General features: G+C 46.8%; 1 protein-coding gene across 4 annotated transcripts in view; it reads right to left on the reverse strand.

The window, feature by feature from the left end:
- Nucleotides 1–20607, reverse strand: part of LOC119179960 (RNA-binding Fox protein 1) — a 405655-nt gene that overhangs the window by 340878 nt on the left and 44170 nt on the right. Inside the window, exon 1 of one of the 4 annotated variants that reach the window (XM_075868582.1) lies at nucleotides 14784–16916. The exons of the other annotated variants lie outside the window; for them this stretch is intronic. Coding sequence (XP_075724697.1) covers nucleotides 14784–14975 — 192 coding nt within the window. The 5' untranslated portion in view covers nucleotides 14976–16916. Of the gene's footprint in view, nucleotides 1–14783; nucleotides 16917–20607 lie in introns of those variants that run through there. 4 annotated transcript variants of the gene reach the window in all.

Below are 20607 nucleotides of genomic sequence, written 5' to 3' on the forward strand. Positions count from 1 at the left end.
CAATCGCAGCCCCCGGGTAAGCGCAAAGCGAACACATCCACCGCGTCGCTTCATGCCGAAACCGATATCGTTACGGCAGTCTCTAAAGCAGTATCTGCGGCTCTCACGACCCTGGACGCGAAATTCGAAGTCCGTTCCAACGCTCTGCAACAAGCCATTGCAGGCACGAACACCTCACTGAACGCCCTGAAGAGTTATACGGGCGCCACCAATAATTCACTGAATGCTCTAAAAAATTACACGAAGTCCACCACCGCCGAAATCAATGCACAGCTCGACCGTCGCGAGCATCCGCCCACGTTCGGCCAACCTGCCACGCTGCAGGCGGGCCCCAAGCCTGCAATGGCTTAATCATGGCATATCCCTCACTGACCATATGGCAGTGGAACTGCAGGGGGTACCGAAAGAAACTGAGCCACCTGCAGCAGCCCGTACAGAAACTGCAAACTGATCCGTAGGCAAAAAAACCGGTCCCGAATGTTATCGCCTTACAAGAGACGTCTACTCTCTCCACCCTCCCCAGCTACGTGGCCTACCATCAGCTTGATATGCATGCTTCCCCCTGCACATCCACGCTCGTTCACAACAGCCTCACAGCTGTACAGCTCGAATTGCAAGCAACGGGCATTCAGCATATGATCGTAAAGATTCTACCACGCAAACGCACAGGCAAGTCGCTCTTCGTCCTGAATGTGAACAGTTCACCTCGTGAGAAAGCGGCAGATTTCTCTCCCCTCTTCCCTAAGACAATCGCTCTCGTCGGAGACGCGCAGCTGCTCCTGCTCGGCGACTTTAACGCACGACATCCCGATTGGGGCTACACGCACACGGATCCGAAAGGAGGAAAGATATGGTCGTTAGTACAAGACCATTGCCTTACCCTACTTAACGATCTACAGCAGCCGCCCTTATGCATAGGCAACAGTGTGTGCCGTGACACATCGCCGGACCTAACACTGTGCAAGAATGTTACGCGTGCTACTTGGGACAACACAGGCCTTTTAGTGAGCGGTGACCACAACATCCTCGCGATAACAATTCAAACGCGCCTCCGCAAGAAGCCAAAACCCACAGCTCGCATTACCGATTGGCCGAAATTCCACCAGTTGCGTGAAGAACAAGCCTCCGGCACCATTACGAACATCAATGAGTGGATAGCTTCCTTGCAAGAGCACGTGTAAGTCACTACCCGTGAAGTGGAGACTACCACCGACTTGCCTACAACCGACTCTTGCCTCCTCCACATGTGGGACGCATAGGCTGGCCTCATGCGCAGGTGGTGCCGGGAGCGTCACAAGAAATTACGCCGCCGCATCGAAGCGCTACTGCGCAAAATTGAGAACCACAGCCTCACCCTTGCGAGACAGCGGTAGAGTCAGCTGTGTGACAGCCTCGTTGGGCAGATGAGCTCCAAGAGAACGTGGCACCTACCACGACACTTGCTCAATCGCTGTGCATCCAGGTCGTCTGCACAAAAACAGCTTCACCAGCTGCTACATTGTTACCCTGGCACTGACTCCGAGCTGCTCGAAGAGTTGGCTCGTCGTTACGTGAACCTCGCCCAGCCGAATGCGCCACCTGAGCACTTTCCTCCATACAGCGGCAAACCGAACTCCCGACTGGACGAAGATATTGTGTGCCCAGTCAGCGTTGGGTTCCCGTTCTACCCCGATCGCTTCGGTCCGAAGTCCTCAGAGCGCTTCATGACCATTCGACTGCTGGTCACCTTGGTTACCATAAAACCTACGATCGCCTACGAAGCCGGTTTTATTGGCCAGGCATTACCATTAGTGTAGCTCGGTACGTTGGGTTCTGCACTACCTGCCAATGTAGAAAACTACCATCTACTGCAGCCGGCACACTACAGTCTGTTCTGTGCCCAGCCACACCATTCGAAGTTGTAGGGATCGATCTTTGGGGCCCCCTTCCAGTCAGTGCTGCTGGAAACCGGTGGATAGTAACAGCCGTTGACCATTTGACGCGCTACGCCGAGACGGCATCCGTCACTACTAATTCAGCTTCTGAAATTGCCGATTTGATCCTCCGAGCCATTATACTGCGTCATGTTGCTCCACGTGTATTGCTCAGTGACCGTGGAAGGGCATTTCTTTTACAACTAGAACAAACTTCTTCACGCCTCTGGCACAACTCATAAAACTGCCTCTAGTTATCACCCCCAGACTGACGGCCTCACTGAGTGATTCCACCGCACTCTTGCTGACATGATCGCCGCCTATATTCAACCAGACCACAAGAACTGGGACGTAGTTCTACCATTTGTAACTTTCGCCTACAATACGGCCATTCAGCGGACAACCGGCTACTCACCATTTTACCTAGTTTATGGACGCTCTCCTAGTTCTTTCCTGGACGTCTCTTTCTTTACCTGCCACGCGAATTCATCTCCATCTTCCTCAGAGGAATACATTTTACGACTGGCACAGTGTCGCCAACGTGCTCGTACAAATACTGAAGCCCGACAGCAAGACAGAAAGCTAGTTTATGATGAATCGCATCGTGCTGTATCATTTCAACCTGGAGACGGAGTGCTCCTTTGCTCCTTATGACGCCTATTCACACACCTGGTTTGTGCAACCAATTTCAGCCACCGTTTATCGGGCTATACACAGTTCTTGAAGAGACTTCACCGGTGAATTATCACGCGACGCCACTTGTAGCCCCAGCAGATCGCCGTGATCGAACTACTGAGGTCGTCCATGTCTCTCGTATGAAGCCCTTCATGCGACGTTATTTGTCCCCTTCACTTGCCGCGGCCAGGCTGGCCGCTTTCACGTGGGGGCATCAGTGTGGGCATTCAGTATACCCATCCTCTTCACAGGGCTCAGTTTTAGGGCCACTTTCATTTTTAGTTTACATAAATGATATTTCAGCTGGTATTTCATAACATATTAGATTGTTTGCGGACGATTGTATTGTGTATAGACAAGTAAAGAATGACAGAGACCTTACTCAACTGCAAACTGATTTGGAACGTGTTCAAGATTGGTGCTCTACGTAGAAAATGAACCTAAATAATAAAAAGTGTGTCCATGTCTCTTTTACAAAAAAGCGGGAACCTATGGAAACAGAGTATACTTTAAACAATGAACGTCTAAAAAGAGCAGATAGTTATAAATACCAAGGGGTAGTCTTGTCATCCGACTGCTCGTGGAATGCGCATGTAGATGATGTGGTTTGTAAAGCTGGAAAGGCGCTAAACTTTATCCAACCTAATTTAAAAACTTCGGAACTGAACTTAAAAAATACAGCCTATTTAACATGCATATGACCTATACTGGAATACGCTTATGCCGTATGGGATCCTTCGCAAGCCACATTGATTGATAAAATTGAAAAAATTCAAAACCGGGCAGCCAGGTTCGTCTTGGGATAACACAAGAGAGGGGAGAGCTGCACTCAGATGAAAAATGAGCTTGGGTGGGAACTGCTTTCCTCACGTCGGCAAAAGCTGCGACTGAAGTTCTTTTTTCAGATATATAATGATAAAACAGAAATTAATAAAGAAAAATACTTTAAGGAACCTCATTACCGTTCATCTAGAACTGACCATGTTTTTAAAGTAAGAGAATTATGCACCCGGATGAACCTGTTCGCAAATTCATTTTTTGTTAGAACTGTTAAAGAGTGGAATGAGTTGTCTGCCATGCAAGTGTGCTGTAAGAATGAAGAATTGTTTATGTCGTTTCTGTAAACCCCCTGCTGTGACGCCTTTGGGCAATGCGGGGTAACCCAACGTTACTTGAACCAGGTCAGTTTCGCAGCTCCCCGCGCGCGCCGGCACGAGCGGCTGACGCGTGAACTAACGGCACTGCTGTTCCGTCTTGCTTCACATACCACGCCGCGCGTCGCGACGCGCGTGTTGCCGCTTAGACACAACACGTTTTCGGCGCTCGGTTGCTTCTTCGCGCCATTATTTAGTGAACTGTCGTTTCTTACGAAAAAGTTCTAACATGTGACAAGAGCGCCAATAAACAATGCCTTATTGTTGTGCCCCGGGCCGCAAAAGCGGCTATGGAAATGACATTGATCATCATTTCTTTGAGCCACCCTGGGATCGCGATGAGTTTGAAAAAAGCCACCCGCATGTTCCCGCGGAAAGAAGTCGAGTAAATGCGTCGCAGAGTGAGGGGGGGGGGGGGGTATCGCGTGTATGTTGCGTAATTGGGTATTGTTATTTCATCTTATTTACGGAATGATGAAGAAGCGCGTCCTTCAAGGAGTGTTTGGAGGCTGATGTTGGGTTGTGCCCCACTACTGGTTGAAGGTACTGTTGCTTCCAGCGCATCTACTCGAGTCGAGCAAAGCGTAGCCAGAAATTTTTTTCGAGGGAAAATTGAGCGGGGGGCACCTGCTTCATTTCAAGCAAGGCACCCCCTTGAAATGGTCATTTGTTATTCTCTATGCTATCGCGAAAACAATTTTCGGGGGGGGGGGGGGGCATGAGCCCCGGTGTGCTATCTTCTGGCTATGTCTGGCATGGACACAAACTGCACTCTGTGTAACACCAGAAACGGTTGGACATGCTGTGAGTGAGTGCTGGGATCCGATATTCTTTTGGGATGTGGTACAAAAGACCCTGAAGAAATATCTGCCGATAACACCTCATGGCATACGTTATATTTCAATACAAAATGAGTGTGGTGTTCCATATAATATGACGCGATTACTGGGCCTTTACAGTCTCTGGATAAAACGCATGGCTGTGAGCCACATGGATCCTAAAGCAAAATTGGCACGGGAAACTTCATTGAATGCGTAATATGTGCGCAAGATAGATCGAACGTTTGTATAACCTCAAAATCGTATGCAGGTGTTTGATGAATTAGTGAAAATACTGTTCTTAAATCGTCAAAGTGGTGCAAGTAGACCAATATTGTTTTTATGAATATGTATTTATTTATTTCTCAATAAAAAGGTTCTAAAAAGCACACGCGTGCCTGTGTAGTACAACTCCCGCTCTCCCCGCAAACTGCCCGGGTTCGACCCCCCCTCAGACCCAGAACTTTTTATATTTGCATCTTGCTCAATTTTCCAGTCGCGCCCAAGATGATTATTTTTCGCTCACAACCAACGAAATCGACGCCGACGCGAGAATTTCTGCGAAACGAACTCTTTAACGCTGTCGCGTTAAAAATGGGCACAGATGCTGTGCCGCAAGGATGGGCGGCTGACTCACAAGTCCGCTATATGTGAGTGACATTTTGAGGTGGACGATAATGTCAAATATCATAAGTACATTATAATTGGGAAATTAAATACTTCCACCTCGAGGAAAATGGGCGCTAGTGCCAAACACATTACCTCGCTTTTTTCCCGATCTGCCAGAGTGCATATCGAAGGCACATGTGACGACAATAACAAGGAGGTCACACACACACACACGTGCAAGGGATGAGCATCCCTAGGGAAGTCATGGTCATGGAGTCGGTCGAGTGATTTTAGCGACGACGCATCTCCGGGCAGATCAGACGTCTCGTCAGCTACACCGTTCACGCTCAGTGAAGCGATGAACTTCTCGTTGCCTTCTGCATGCAGGAGCCAAAAATTAATCGATGATGCCGTGTCAGGGATGACGTGCGATGTTTTTCTACTGCAGAAATCTTGCACCAAGAGCTGCTACTACAAAAAACTGTTATTGTGGAACGAGGTGGTAGCTCTAGATTGTGCCCACAACTATTAGTGTTCATCGTAAACACTGTACAGTGTTTACAAAGCGGCCTACTAGCTTTCTCTGCCTGTCCTACGGAGGCCACTGCTAGCCAGAAAGCCTTCAAAGGTGGTGAAAAGCAGAAAACAAAAGGTCCGCAACCTATCGAAGAAGTTCGCCCGTGCGGCTGCCTCAAAAAGGAGGTCCTGGCTCTTGAGCGAAAGCTTTCCACAGTTTTGAATGAGGGAATCGAAAGTACCCTTGCTGAGCTTCGTCATTTGTTAACGCTTTCATTTATGACATCACTAATGTAACGAGTGTTCGGCAATAACCCAGCAAAATTATTCGAGAAAGATGGCTAATACTTTATCATTTTTCGTGCGAGAGTTGGCATGATAACTACAATTTTTTAATGCCCTCATAAAAGAATTCTCTCGCGAGAAAGATGGCTGATAACTACACAATATAAAAAAATGCCACCTTGAGCAAACTGTATTTCTAAAAAGTGTTTTCATTATAGCGCAGTGGACATTTGGCTGGGAAATTTTGCAGGCCGACGAACACTGGCAAGAACGTGAATGATGCACAGATGATTACAAAATAAACTACGCTTAAGATGAGCCACCAATATAGAAGGACGATCGCATACTAACAACTCGTCCTGTGTACTTCTCTTCTGGCGTCTTGTGTTTCGAGCTCTCTATTTTTATAATGTATTGCGAACTAGCGCCCAACACAAGCTTCTCGGGCACAGCCGATTCCGCCCGAAAACAGCGTTCCGGGCACTGTTTGCAAATGAATAAGTAAAGAACTAAATAACAATTAGTTTCCTGATTGGAAAGGCTCCTGACTTTTAGTGGTGATTATGAAACAGATGTTTTAAAAATTTTCCTTTTTGAAGTAGTTGAGTTTACCGCTTAAGTGTCAATGGCGAATCTCGGTTATCACGACTGACGAGAGCTGCGACGAGAATGCGAATCACTCGCGCTGCAGCAGACGACGCGCGCGGCTTGAAGCAAAATGGCACAGCAGCGCCACTAGTTCTCGCGTCGACCACCACGGCCACTTCAGAGAGCGCGCGCCTACGGGCAGCTCCGAAACTGACCTGGTTCTAGTAACGTTGGGGTAACCTTTGAATAAAGAATAAAGTTGTGTGCGCTGCATCGCACTTAAATATTCAAGAGTGCCACCATGATCATTCTGTAATTATTTCCTTGTATCCCTCTTTTATGATTTGCATCTTGTCGTTATTTTATTAACATTCCACGTATTTGTCTTTGTTTGTACCTCTTGTGGTGTTCTTTTAGAGCCTAGTTTGTTTTATAGCCGTTCTTTTTTATCGCGTATCAGTTTTCTTCCTCTGTTATTTTTGTTAACTCCTACCTTTGCTCTTGTTTTAATTAAATGCTTGTTTGTGTGTAATCAAATCTCCGTGTCTGCTCTATGAGTACGTCAATCAGGCCCACACATCACCACACGTGCCACACGGGTCGACCAACCTGATAATAAATTTGAAATGTGCCACTTCGAGGCCTTTCAGGCGTCACAGGCTGAAGCGTAAAGTGGAAGCCTGCGAGTCTGCCGCACGTCGATGTTGGATCAGCGGGGCCTCACCCGAAGTGTGTGACACTCACTGAATACACTGCACACTGAACGGGTGAGTCGGCCCAGCTATACTGTTTTGATCAGGCCGCTAAACAAAGTGCATGTGACACATTCCGAAACGAACCCTTACAGACGTCATAGAGCAACGCGCTCCGCCAACTTTTATTGCAGAAATGTCAATTCTCCGCTTTGACATAACCAGTAACTGCATACAGATTACACTTCGTGATGAAGGTCATTCCCGCAAGCTATGCACACTCTCGCGCTTTGTGGCAACAGTCAATGAAAGCATGCGAGTAATTGATGTCGACACATCGCCTTTTCAGCCATACGCAGTCGTCAGCTCTCGTGGGGTAATAAAGACCAGACCCGACCTAACAATTGAGTACATCAAAGCGCATCTGCGCTGTAAACAGGCAACAATCACCGATGTGTGCATTCTCGGTAAAACACAGCTTCTGCTTTTAAAATTTTATACAGACTCCATACCGAAACGCTTGGTGTTTGAATATGAAGTCATCCGTGTTCACGAATATCGGCCTTGCCTGGTCGCATGCAACAACTGTCATCGTTTGGGCCATGTTGCCAAATACTGTTCCTTCCTGACAGCATGATGGAACTGTGGCAAAGCTCCGCATGAGGTCGACCCAAACTGTAAGCAGTTTCCTCATTGCGTGGCTTGTGGAGCGTCCACACACATTTCACTCAGCCCTCAATGCCCTGAACGAAATATATCTGAATCAGCTCTTCCTCGCAATACTAATGATTCATCATGTACAACATCTGCCACATAGCCTACCCCTCCAACACTTCGGAAAGTAACCTAGGCTCAAACAGCCGCTTCTTACGATCTAACTAAGCTTATCAACAGCCTTCGCCAGGAAGTACAGGAATTACGACAGGAAAATCAGAGACTTTGCGACCTCGCGCTGGACCAAAAGAAAGGGAATCGGTCCCCAACACCGAGCCGCAGTCAGTCTCGAAATGAAAAAAAGAGCCGTTCTCCGACACGTCGTTCTGAATTGGTCACGGACAAGGGCTCCGTCTACTATCACATTATTCAGCTCCTGGGACAGGAACGGGCTCAAGAATCTAATAAGTTGGAGCATGCGATTCAGTCAGAGATGATTAACACAAGCCCTATTTACCATGCAAACTCGGTTTCAAAATATGTTCGATGAACTGCAGGACAACGTCCTCGTTGATGACAATAAGCACCACAAACTAGGGCCTTCCTCATGAGCTCTTTCGCTCAGGGGGTGCAGTGGAATTGTCGTAGTTTCAACTAAACGGGCTCCACCATCTGTTCCACCATCTCCACCATGTTCAATGGCGTCGCCTCTTGTTCCTTCTTCTCCAGGAGACGTGCGGCACGTGCTCCCTTCCTGGTTACCGTGCTTTTCAGACAACAACCATCAAACATAAGCGGCAGCTTTCCAAAGGCCAGGCAGTGCTTCTGGTGCATAATGTCTGCCTGGCCACTCAATTGGACATTCCTGATCTCAGTTCTGATGCTCACAAAATAGTAGCTGTTAAAATTTGTCCTTCTGGCCAAAAGCCCTTCATAGCCGTGTCTGCGTATTTTCGCCGAGGAAATATTTCAGTTGGACCATACACATGGCTGGAGACGCTTAAGCAAGCATTTAAGAACCTCCCTCTGCTCATTGGAGGGATTTTAATGCTCATCACCCTGCCTGGGGTGCCCCTAAGCCGAATAAACGCGGAAAATATCTTTACGAGGCTATTGAACTCTCTTCTGTAGAAATTTTTAACACCCCCGACACCCCTACAAAAATAGGAATACATAGAGTGCAGAGAGACACGACCCCAGATCTTACCCTCGGCAGCCCCCAATTTGTACGGCACTGGACAGTCTTCAGCCAGTCATCAGTGATCATCTCCCGATATTCGTGGCACTTCATCGAAAATGCCTCTGGATGAAAACAACAACAACGATGACTAATTGGAATACTTTTCATAGTGATGTTACTGGATCCTTCTCAACAGTTGAGGGCCTTCTGGGCATATTCAACAGGCCCGTGAGCTGGCACGCAAAACAGTGCCATGCGAAGACCATACTCAATCGACGGATAACCATTTAGGCAATTTATGGAGAACAGCAGACTATTTAGTCAGAAAATACCGCTCGCACAGCAAACGACACTCGGACCTCATGAAAATAAAGTGCCAATTTAAGCTCATGAATGCATATCAGCTCCAACTTCAAAGTGAAGCCTGGTAATCCATCTGCGAATGCTGGCCGTGTACTGGGCCTCCAAGGTCTATGGCGCATTTTTCGTAGCCTCAGCGGGAAAGGAAAGGGCAAACCTCCTTTGGCCGAGCTGTACCTCAAAGTAGATCTGTCAGTTGTAGAAGACGAAGTTATTACCACTTTCTTTTCTCACACTTCACTCACTCCACCTGCATCTCCGAAAGCCTGCACCATAACGCAATCTGATTCGAATCTCGATCGCCCATTTAGCATGGGAGAAATGCTAGCGGCCATCAAACACGGGTGTCCTCGATCGGCGCCTGGCCACGACCGAATCACATGGCAAGAACTCCGCAACCTCGCAGATGAAGCCAAAGACGCACTTTTGGCGGTAATCAATGACTTCTGGGCCTAAATAAATGTTCTGGAGAACCTTAAGCTGTCTCTCATTTATCCTATTCCGAAACATGCAAAAGACAAGACCCTCTGCAAGAACCTTCGACCAATATTTTTAACGTCTACTTTCTGTAAGCTCATTGAACGCATGATTCACACACGCATGTCTCATTACCTCGAGATAATCCGGCCGGGATACCATCCTGCCCAGGCGGGTTTTTGCTCTAACCTCAACACCCATGACTGCCTTTGGCTGCTAAGGCACGTTATCAATCGTACCTAACGAAAGATGTTACCTGACTACTTGCTGTCCGTCGATGTGCAGAAAGTGTTCGATAATGTTCACCATAACGCCATTCTTGAAGAATTAGCCAAGTGCTACTCAAGTCAGTGTGCGCAGACATGTATTCAATATTTCCTTGCAGCTTGGCCCATTCGCGTACGCGGTGCATCGCCTGGATGGAGCCCGAAGACTTACTACTTGGACAGAGGTTTTCCACATGGATCTATTTTATGACCAACGCTGTTTAATCTGGCCATGAGCAGGGTAGCATAAAACCTAGAACGGGACATCACGGCTAGATTTGCCATCTACACCGATGATATTACTATATGAAAAAAGGCAGTGGATTATTCTGATAAAGAATCAATGCAGACCAAGCTTCAGGCAGCCCTCCTTAGTTTGGAGTCCACTCTTAAGGAAGTAGGCCTGCATCTGGCTCCACATAAGACAGAACTTATAACATGACGGCAAGAATCGCACCAGCGCGAAAATGTGCATCTCACCCCATATTGGATCACACACTATAGAATTAGAAAACGGACAAATCAAAGTTTTAGGTTTACCAATAGCCAGCTGCAACAGCCCACAAAAGTCGGTACGTGGACTGCGGTAGGCATGGCCAGCCACATTACATATGATACGTCGTCTGTCCAACAAATAGGGAGGTGTACGACAACAAGCCTGTCACACTCTCGCAAGAGCTGCGGCCGTTGGAAATATTTTGTACGGCACACCCATAAACACGTTCTTTCCAACAGACATCCAAAATTTGGAACGCCTTCATTGGGCTACTCTCAGTACCATCACGGGGCTCCATAAACACACTAAGATATCCGCCTTTGAAAGTGCAGGGGGCTTGCCCCCTCTGCAAGACATCATCCGTGAAGCCCAGCCTCGACACCACATCCGCCTGGAAAACACGCTGCAAGATCGTCGCCTTCTGGCCTGGGATTGTCAGCGGCATGATGATGCACCTCTTCTTAATCACTCTTTACTCCCATGGGAAACTCCAATAGCCTCTCGACTGTTCCGTCTCCCATATCTCGTCACAATAATACTGCCCACCAATTTCTTGCCACGCGACAACTCAGGGGAGCGAGTTTAAATACCATCGACATATACACGGACGCTGCTCTCTCCGATGGCGAAGTTTGTATAGCTTGGATCTGCGCACAGACGTTCGAGTACACTGGGGCCTACAGGTGCCATCTACCGAACGGTACCCCTATGCATGCCGAACTACTTGCCATTTGGGAAGCGACTACAAGCCTCCCATACCCTATACAAAAACATTTTCGTATCTTTACTGACTCGCACACTGCCTACTTGGAAATACTTGGCCCAGCGCCAGAGGATGCTACAGCAGCTGCTATTCAAAGCATCATGCGTAGGCATAAAAAAGCCGACAGGCCGATAGAAATTATCTGGACGCCGGGGCATACAGGTGTGCCCGGGGGCAATACGGCAGCACACGCCGCTGCTGCTTCCGCAGGTGGGTCGACCAATCTTTCTCTGCCCCCACTCCTCAGGGTGAACCCGTCTGAGCTCTTAAGTCATATGGCTCCCTCGGTAGCCACAATGCACTATGTACGCACGTCCCTACGTCATGCTAGTAAAAAACGCATTGCGCAGGTCACCCCACCAGTCCTATTTTCTAGCAAATGTCCGCTTTCACGCTGCCAAGACGTCTTCATTAATAAGGTCTACGCAAATTCTGCATACACACCATGCTCTTTTGGAAAATGGCGACAACCGGACATTGCGACAGTGACGTGCAATCGCTGCGGGCTGCGCTGCCACGCAGACCTTCACCGCTTACTGTGGCGGTGTTCTGCATTTGAAAAAGGGCGAATGGCTGTACAAGCTTTGCAAACCACAAATTATCGTGAAGCACTCCTTACGAACCAGGACACGCAGTTGTTGTTTGCCCAATATGGAAGTCAGAGCAGCCTGATCGGAGTAGTTTAGGGGGTCCGACAAACCACAGTGTTGACCCTATACCGCCTCAGTACTAGTGATGGTGAATATAATAAGTGTAAAACTCGTGACTCTGTGAACTAGTAGTGTAGTTAGAAACTCCTACTTATCCCCACAAAGGTTCTGTGCCTCCCCTTTTTGCTTTTTCAATAAAAAACTTTTCATCCTTTTAAATTACTGCTTTATTGTTAAATTCAAGGGTCTCACCTAATCAAACAGCATATCGAGGAAAATGTGCTCTATTTTCGGAATACGAGGCAATTATTTTTTCATTCTGCAAAAAATGTGCTTAAATCTATTCCTATTCCCTTCCACCAAGCATTGTGGCCATTCCATTCTCATTCTGGTGTCATGAAAATGTGGAATGATTCAGGATTCATTCCAATTCCGGAGTGGCAAAACTGACTCGGACTGAAGAAGTAGAAAAAAGAAACAAACTGGTCGAGTACAGGCCATTGAATGTAACATCACCAGTTCGCACGCAGTGTTGGCATTCCCATTATTTTATAATGCACCTCATACGGTGTAAATAGTCTACAATGCAAGGGACCCCTCATTCACATAGCAATATGTCACCAAATCAAAAAATTTTCTGTTTCAGCACTTGACAAAAAACTTGCTGAAAATTGTTCTGCCAACAGCAAGGTCTTATAGTGGAAATAGTTTTTACTCGCACTTCTATGGCGCACTTGAAGTTCATAGGCTTTTTCAAAGCAAATGTATTAGCGCAATGCAAAATATACTGCTAAACAAAACTATTAAGTTAACAGTGGCCAAGTTAGTGCTTGTTGGAGTGTCTAAAACTAAAATTGGTACTTTGGAGACATATAGTTTAATAATTATAGTGCAGCAGTACTCAAAGAAGCTTATGAAACATGTTTAGCTGGCAACAAAAGCTAAAGTTTAGCTGGCAACAAAAGCAAAAAGAAGCTCGTGAAACCATGTTACGATAACGATGCTGTTAGGCACATTGCTCATTGGAGCACACAAGGTTGACTGATATGTAGGGTTTAACGTCCCAAAACCATCATATGATTTTAGAGCACATGAGGTATCCATAAACATTGATACTGGGAAATATCATGTCAATATGCAAACTGCAGTTTAATAAATTACCTTTTTACACAGCGATGCCAAATACTTGAATAGGGAATATCGCTGAAGCTATTGTATTGACAGGCACCATGTGTGTAGAGAGCAAGTGTGCTTGGACAACCCCTTTTGTTGCATTAAAGAACATCTGACAACAAAATTGGAACCTTAAGATGTTTGTGTTGTTTGATTATTCTGTTGTATATTTCACTTGTGGCTGACTATAAGTGTCGAACATTGCCTTTAAGATATTTTAATTTCGTTTCAAAATAAGCACAAGTGCTCATCCGAGTTGGCAGCACCTGACGACATCGACACTGCTTTGACGTAGATCAGGGCCCAGTGCGACTTTCCATGAGTGAAGCAAGTATTGTGAATGCCACAGAAGATTTATAATGTATAAACAAAGATTTGCAAATGTCTGATGATTTATAATGTCACATAAGGTATATAATGTTATAATGCATAATGTTGTTATCTATTTGTCTCTTTGTATGCCTCATCTTTATTTCGGGATGACAGGTACAGTATAATGTTTATGTGTTGTAGAAATTCTTATCACTTTCTTTTGAGTCTGCATGCGTATATGTATGAGAATCACAATTTCAATGTATCTGCACGTTTGTAGCGAACTGCTTATGAAGTGTCATAATGCCTTGTTTACCGCTGCTACCGCTCAGACTTTTCATTTTTGTACTTCTCTTCATGGGGCTTCAAACTAGTCAAGCTGTTTTAAACACAGCCTCTTATTCACAGTCCTTTCTTTGCCTAATACAGAACAAAAAATGTCATTTGACTTGCGGGGTACACGTGATACTTGAATAGCACCTGATGAGGGGTATTGTTCTTCCCCTCTGGCTCTGTTGAAAGGCTGATATCAAGGCAGCACTACTACTTAAAGCAGGAATATTTCTTTTTTAATTTCTTTTTTTCTTGGGGGACTCACTCTTGACAGTTTATTGAATGCTTAAAAGGCTTAACTTGACTCAGACTGAAGCATTCATATTGTTTTATTATTTATCCTGCACTGGACTCAGTCTGAAAACTGGTTTTTCAACATCGCCAAAACTTCAGCGCACATGATCTTAAGTTTCTCCCTACAGTAAGGTGCTAGTTTCTTATGATTTTAGGCAAGTCTTTCAAAGTGACACTAAAATTGGTTTTGAATTATCGAGGCTAGCATTTAAATTCAATTCTGAGATTACCATACACAAAGCTATAAATTACAGACAAAAGTCACCAACAAGGAGTTTTCTTCCAGGTTCCTTTATATGCAAGCTGTATGTAGCACTGTGAAGCTCATAGTGTATCTCGTACCACAACAAAAAAATGTAGTAATCCATGGTCTGTGGAGTACAGACATAAACTTATGTTTAATATATCATCTTTAATTCCCAATTTTCATTTCATTCTTCATGCTTATTTTAGGCTTCTCATGAAGGTTTGTACCTATGTTGGTGGGATTTAAAAATGTAATCAAAATTCAACCAGCAACTTGGTTTTCTGGATTTCTGCTTGTGAATATTAGCCTTATTTGAAATACTTGTTACCTGTTGCATGAGGGCTGGAAATCCAAAAAGGTTCATCGTCTGCCGGTCAATTAGTCTTGGGAACATCTGTAATGTGGGATCCAGTGCCAACTGCAGGGCAGTCGGAGTTGTGGCTGGTGTTGCAGCCGCTGCTGCCGCGGCTGCAGCCATGTGTGCACCCGTAAGTGATCCATCAGCTGTGGTTGATGCCATGTTGTAGTCTGTGTTTGCCACCACTTCACCCTCCACAATTGGTCAGGATGATATCACAGTAGTGATAGTCTCACACTTTCGAATGTGGCTTCGATGCTCAAGTACCGTCAGTGCGGATTTCTTTCGGGGTTTTCAGCAGATTAAATGCCTGCTAAAGAGCAAGAAGTATCTGAACTCGTCAGTCTACCTTCAAGGTGCTGTAAAAGGGTGTGCTTGTTTCAAAGCAGATTGGGATCATTCAGCTGTGGTAATTTTCTCAAACGAGAAATTCTTATACAAAACAATCAACAGCTGCCAGTCCAGCCTGACAAACACCAGGGCCTTCGAGTGTAATAATAATAGCACCTTGCTTTTCAAGTATGCAGTGATATGAACCTTGTGCGTTGTCCTTCTCAGAGCAGCTGCTCAGTCACAAACAATCGCCTATCAATCTATTTAACCCTGTCAAACAGACTTTCCTCAGGTACTTGCCGTCCAGGGTGTTTGTGACTGATGCCCTCCTAAGCACACATCCATTGGGCTGTTTGCAAGCGTACTTGATGTGCCTGTTTTAACCACTCCGATCAAAACACAATACACGAGAGCACAAACTTCACTTGGATTGCAGAAGCACAGGCATAAACTTACTTGGGCTAAATCTCAAGGATAGTTTGTTGAAGCTGACCTTCGAGAATGAGCAGTTGCCTCGCTTTAACCTATGAATGAGTACCCCTAAGCATCCACTTTGGGCGTTGGGTAATATGAAAACAAACTTTCTTGCAGTTTCAGCTACAAAGAACACTCTTCAGATGAACTTGGACAAGGAACAAAAACTTGTTTTTTTTTCTGCCCTCCATCTGCACATGAGGATAAGCATTTGATGGGCACACACTGCATATGCATGGCATGCGATTCTTCCGTTTCCTTCAGCTGGTTAACTTTCAGGGTGGTATTACAGACGAAGTGAACTGCTGTTATGCGAGACACAATAGGTATGCGTTTTCCTTGATGGGGCAAGAATCTGCGCAAGAATATCGTACGCAAGGGTTTCTATCAACCTTACTGTCTCGACCAATACCACAGTTACACTATTTTTTACTGCAACATTGTGTAATAGTGATCACTTAATCATGAGTGCACACTCCTCAGAGTTTACTCTTCCACATCACACTAACACCATTCCATTTCAGTTGGCTCGGCTGAATTCCACAGTAAATTTCCTGGCAATCACCGGGCAGGCTGGTGTGTTTTGGTAATACTGGTAACTCAGGTGGAACGAGAGGTCAGATCACATGAAACAGTGGACTAATCCCCTTCTCTGCTGCAGCATGGGTTCGTTCTCTAGATGCACAACATCGAAGGACGTTGATCAGTTCAAGCGACACACGTTGAACGTGACGCTCGCAGGCAACGCTGCTCACACAAACTCGGCCTCGTATTTTGCACACTCGACCGTCAACACACACACAAAGTATTGTAGCTTAAAAGAACACTCCGGGAACTGCTGGTTGATGGCAATGAAGAGTGGACGGATCACGTAAGACGGTTTCGTTGGAGGCACAGAGACAAGATGTCTTTAGCTACTCGATGAATCCCCGTCCGATTCCAGCCGAGCGAGTGAAATTACGAATCACCGCGATCTCGAATGGGCGGTGGGAATGGCTCGCAAGGAATGCGCGGGCTTCTGGGTCGTTGCAACGTAGGGTCGGCTCTTTGCAGTAGTGGGCCGAGATCTCGCGAGAGGAAGCTAGAAGGAACGAGCCGCGCTATTTCGGGCCTTCCTGTCCAGTGGCCACTGACGTCCAGCCGGGAAAGATTAGGCAAAACCCGCGAGCACACACAACACGATCCAGGAGCGTCCGTTAATCCAGGGACAGAGGGCGACCATGAGCGCGCTCTCCTCGTGGCAGTAGGCTTATACTAACGTCACTACGCAATCCCGCTGGATGGGGGCACCGTGAGTGTTCGCGAAGGAAGGAGCCGGAAAGGCGAGGCAGACAAAAAAAGCGCGCCTTGTGAGATTTTTCCCTTTCCCTCCTTCGCCCCGAGGCTCGGCGAAAGAAAAAACCGTTTGGTTCGCGTCACGGGCTGCCTATGGCTCCGCGGGGAGGGGACGGCCCCCACCTCGCGGCGGCAGCTCGGGGTTTCTATATCGGGAACCCCGCCGAGCCCCGGCCGGTGGGTTCAAGGAAAGGAAGAGGAGAGGGCGTGTTTTGCGTGTACGCGCTTCTGCGCTGGTGCTGGGATAGGCGGGAACGAAGACGACGGCGAATGAAAATGCGCCACGAGAACGATTTACGTTCGAAGCGCGCATCCAGCGTCGGCGGCATTCGCCGTTCTCTTGCGTCCCTTACGGTGCGAGCCGCGGTGGCACCGCCATGATTTGGCTAATTTGGCCGCGCCTCGCAAGAGGGCGCTCCGCCCGCACATGTGGTCACGCCAGATGGCGCGAGCGTCGCGACTTGCGGTGGCCCGACTTCCGCTGCTACGTTTGAGAAAGGCGGCAGTAGTTCTAGAACTGATTTGGTGGAAGTCGCATTTCGCCACAAAAACTTCGGCGTGCTTTAAAGGGCTGGAACGCATTAGGCGGGTACTCCCAAATAATGCCAGGAAATCTACCACTACTATGATGAAAGCGAGAAGTATACAACCACTGCACACTGCCAGGTCTAACATATGGGCCTGAAACGTAAAGAATAACAACAACTAGAGCAAACGCGGAGAACAAGAACACTAGAACAACTAGAACAAACGCGGAGATATAAACGAGGCTGCTGAGGAGCTTGGCATCTCAGTCCCCACGTGGGAGCTGCCCGCAACACAGTGATCTGTGTTTTGGAGGACCAAATAAAAGTTTATCCAATCCAATCCAATCAAGAGAAAGAAATGGGCCTGGGCTGGTCACGTAATGCGTAGAACAGACAACCGATGTACGGTGAAAACATTCACAGAATGGTTACCAGGAAATGCGAGACACAGTCGGGGAAGACGGAGAGTTAGATGGAGTGACAAAACTAGGAAGTCCTTAGAAACAAAATAGAAATAGCTAGCGCAGGATAGAATGAACTGGAGTTAATTGGCAGAAGCCTTCCTCCTGCAGTGGACTAAAAAAGACTGAGAATCCGGATGATGAATAAAATTTTCTCGTTCTAGTAAATTATTATTTAACAATACAAAAAAACAGCATGCTTGCTGCGAGAAGAGGCTTGGTAAGCGAAAAAACGCGCGAAGACAACGTGCGTAGAGCGAGGTCACCTTGAAGTTCCCGCAGCCAAAGCCGTGACGTCACAGATTCTGACGGCGCCCACTAAAGCCTACATAGCTCCTAGTTGGTAAGAATGGACTTGTGTGAGAGCCAGAAACTTAAAATATCAAGTTCCGGGAAAGTTAGCCACACCACCTTGAAATGTGTGACGTCACCATCATGCATTTCAGCGGTAAACTTAAGAGTGGAATTTTTTCCTCTTATTTTCTTATGTGTAAGTAGGCCTGTAGTGTTGAAACTAACGGCACTAGAGTTTTCCATAGTAACATTTGTCAGTCTTAACGAACCTATTGTTTCATAGCATACCGTATCAACTTTTTTGACTTCACAATCATGGATTTCAGCAAAATAAATTAATTAATTAGATGAGTGAAACTTTTTTCGTTGATTTCTTTGTGTATAAATAAGCCTATGGTGATAAAACTAACGACACCATACTTTTCAGCGTAAAATGTATGAGTGCAAACTAACTTAATATTTCACTTTAGTGTCCCATTCAACTTTTTTCTCGATGCGCGGCGTAGGTGGATTTCGCTCCTTGTTTGTCGAAGCTGAAGGGTTGCCCGTTAGCCCGTATGTGTTGAAAGGTAGCTTGAGCGCGGCATGTGTATCCTTCCGGGCCCTGCCGAAGGTTCATTAGGCCCGTCCCGCGTGGGTAGAGACTATTTCAGGAATCTCCGGGTCATGATGGCTGCGTGCGTGTCAGAATTTTCGCCAGGGGGTCATCACTCACGCCGTAAAACCTAAATAATCGGAGGCGGCAATAGCAGAGGTGCCTGCATGATTGAAGAGTCCGCCCGTTCACGCATCCACCGCCTTCGTTGAAGATTGCCCCCCGCCTCCCCATTATACTCAATTTTACATGTGCGTATATTACAGCGCTCTAGAACTGCATATACATGCTCATGTAATGAAGTGTAGTGCATATAGGAGGGTCGCATGGGAGCGGAGCCCCCGAGATGGCGCCAGTGTCATAACGGCAGCGCTTTCGCATTGGTGGTTTCGGCGTACTCAACCGCACCTTATGCGTACACACTGCAGCGTAATGCACACTGTGACGTGCCCAGCCTCGTCGCCGATCCGACAGAACCGAGGAAGCCACCCTACGACATCTGCACCACCACGGAGCACCGAGTTGGCGGCGGACGTTGCTAGCGCTCCAAGCGGACGGCGTTACTTGCAGCCCTCCTATAACAAACGCGCGCAAAATCGAGCATATAAAGGGGTCGAACCACCCTCCAAAAAAAATTATTTGATCACGCTTCTGGATGTGAAGTTCATGCTGGGCATTAGATGTTCCAAGTGGTCATATTGTCAGCATTTGTTGTTTACTTATTCCTCGCCTGCGCATGACCTTAATCACCATCATCCGTTTGTCTCTGTCGTCATCATCACCGTGTGTCATTATCGCCGTCATCGTGTTGGTGTGCGTTCTGCCTAGATTTTTTCTCTTTTACCCAAGTACCGACAACTGTCTCGCCTCCCGGACCCTTATCACACGCAGCTGGCGGGCGCCTGCTGGCAAAGCGTTAGGAAAAACATGGCCGCCGAAAACGAACGTTAGCCGATGAGATTCGTTGATAGCACATCAATGGTTGTTGGCTTCGGGGAAATATCTGGGAACTTGAGCTCTGCCTGTTCGTTTTCCGAGGCCTTGCCTCTTATAAACGACGTCGGAACCTTGATGTCGTAATATAATATAAACACTCTAAGAAAAAAGAGTATGTGTGACCCCTTTCGGAGAGTCGCAACATCCCACGTATTGGTCTATTTAAAAAGGCACCTTGACGTTCTTGAGCGTCACACGACTCTCACAAGATAGTACGATGACCTCCATAGAAAGTTGGCGTGCCACTTTAATGGAAGTCACATACGTGGCAAGTCAGAAATATTTCAAAGTAGTCACACGTGTTTTTTTTGTTTTTTTTTTTGTCGTGAAGTAGTATGAAAAAACTAGAATGTTAAGGGTTAGCTTTTATTTGTTAGACACGACTTTATTGAAAAGAGCCGACAGTCTAGTAGACACCGTTCTTATATGGCCACTCAGCTGGACACGCGAAGACAGGGGGCCAATAATCGATGTATCGAGCCTGCTACAACGCGCAACGGTCGTTATGCGCATGGTCACCTGTCCGGCTACTCGCGCGCTGGCCAGGGCAGCAGTGGGCGCATACCATCGCAAAAAGTTCGACGACCGTTTTTAAAAGCAGTATGCCAAGTACGGAGTCTTTGTATGGACACGTGAGAGCATCGGAAATCGGTAACCGCATAACAGAGGGTCACAAATCCCACCGAATCGCAAACAACCGCAGAATCAAAGCTCCGCCGACTCGGGAGATATTCTTTCCATTCGATGCCCAGGTTTGGCAATTTTCGTTCGCCCGCCCT

The sequence above is a fragment of the Rhipicephalus microplus genome, chromosome 7 (assembly GCF_043290135.1).
Source record: "Rhipicephalus microplus isolate Deutch F79 chromosome 7, USDA_Rmic, whole genome shotgun sequence".
Classification (NCBI taxonomy): domain Eukaryota; kingdom Metazoa; phylum Arthropoda; class Arachnida; order Ixodida; family Ixodidae; genus Rhipicephalus; species Rhipicephalus microplus.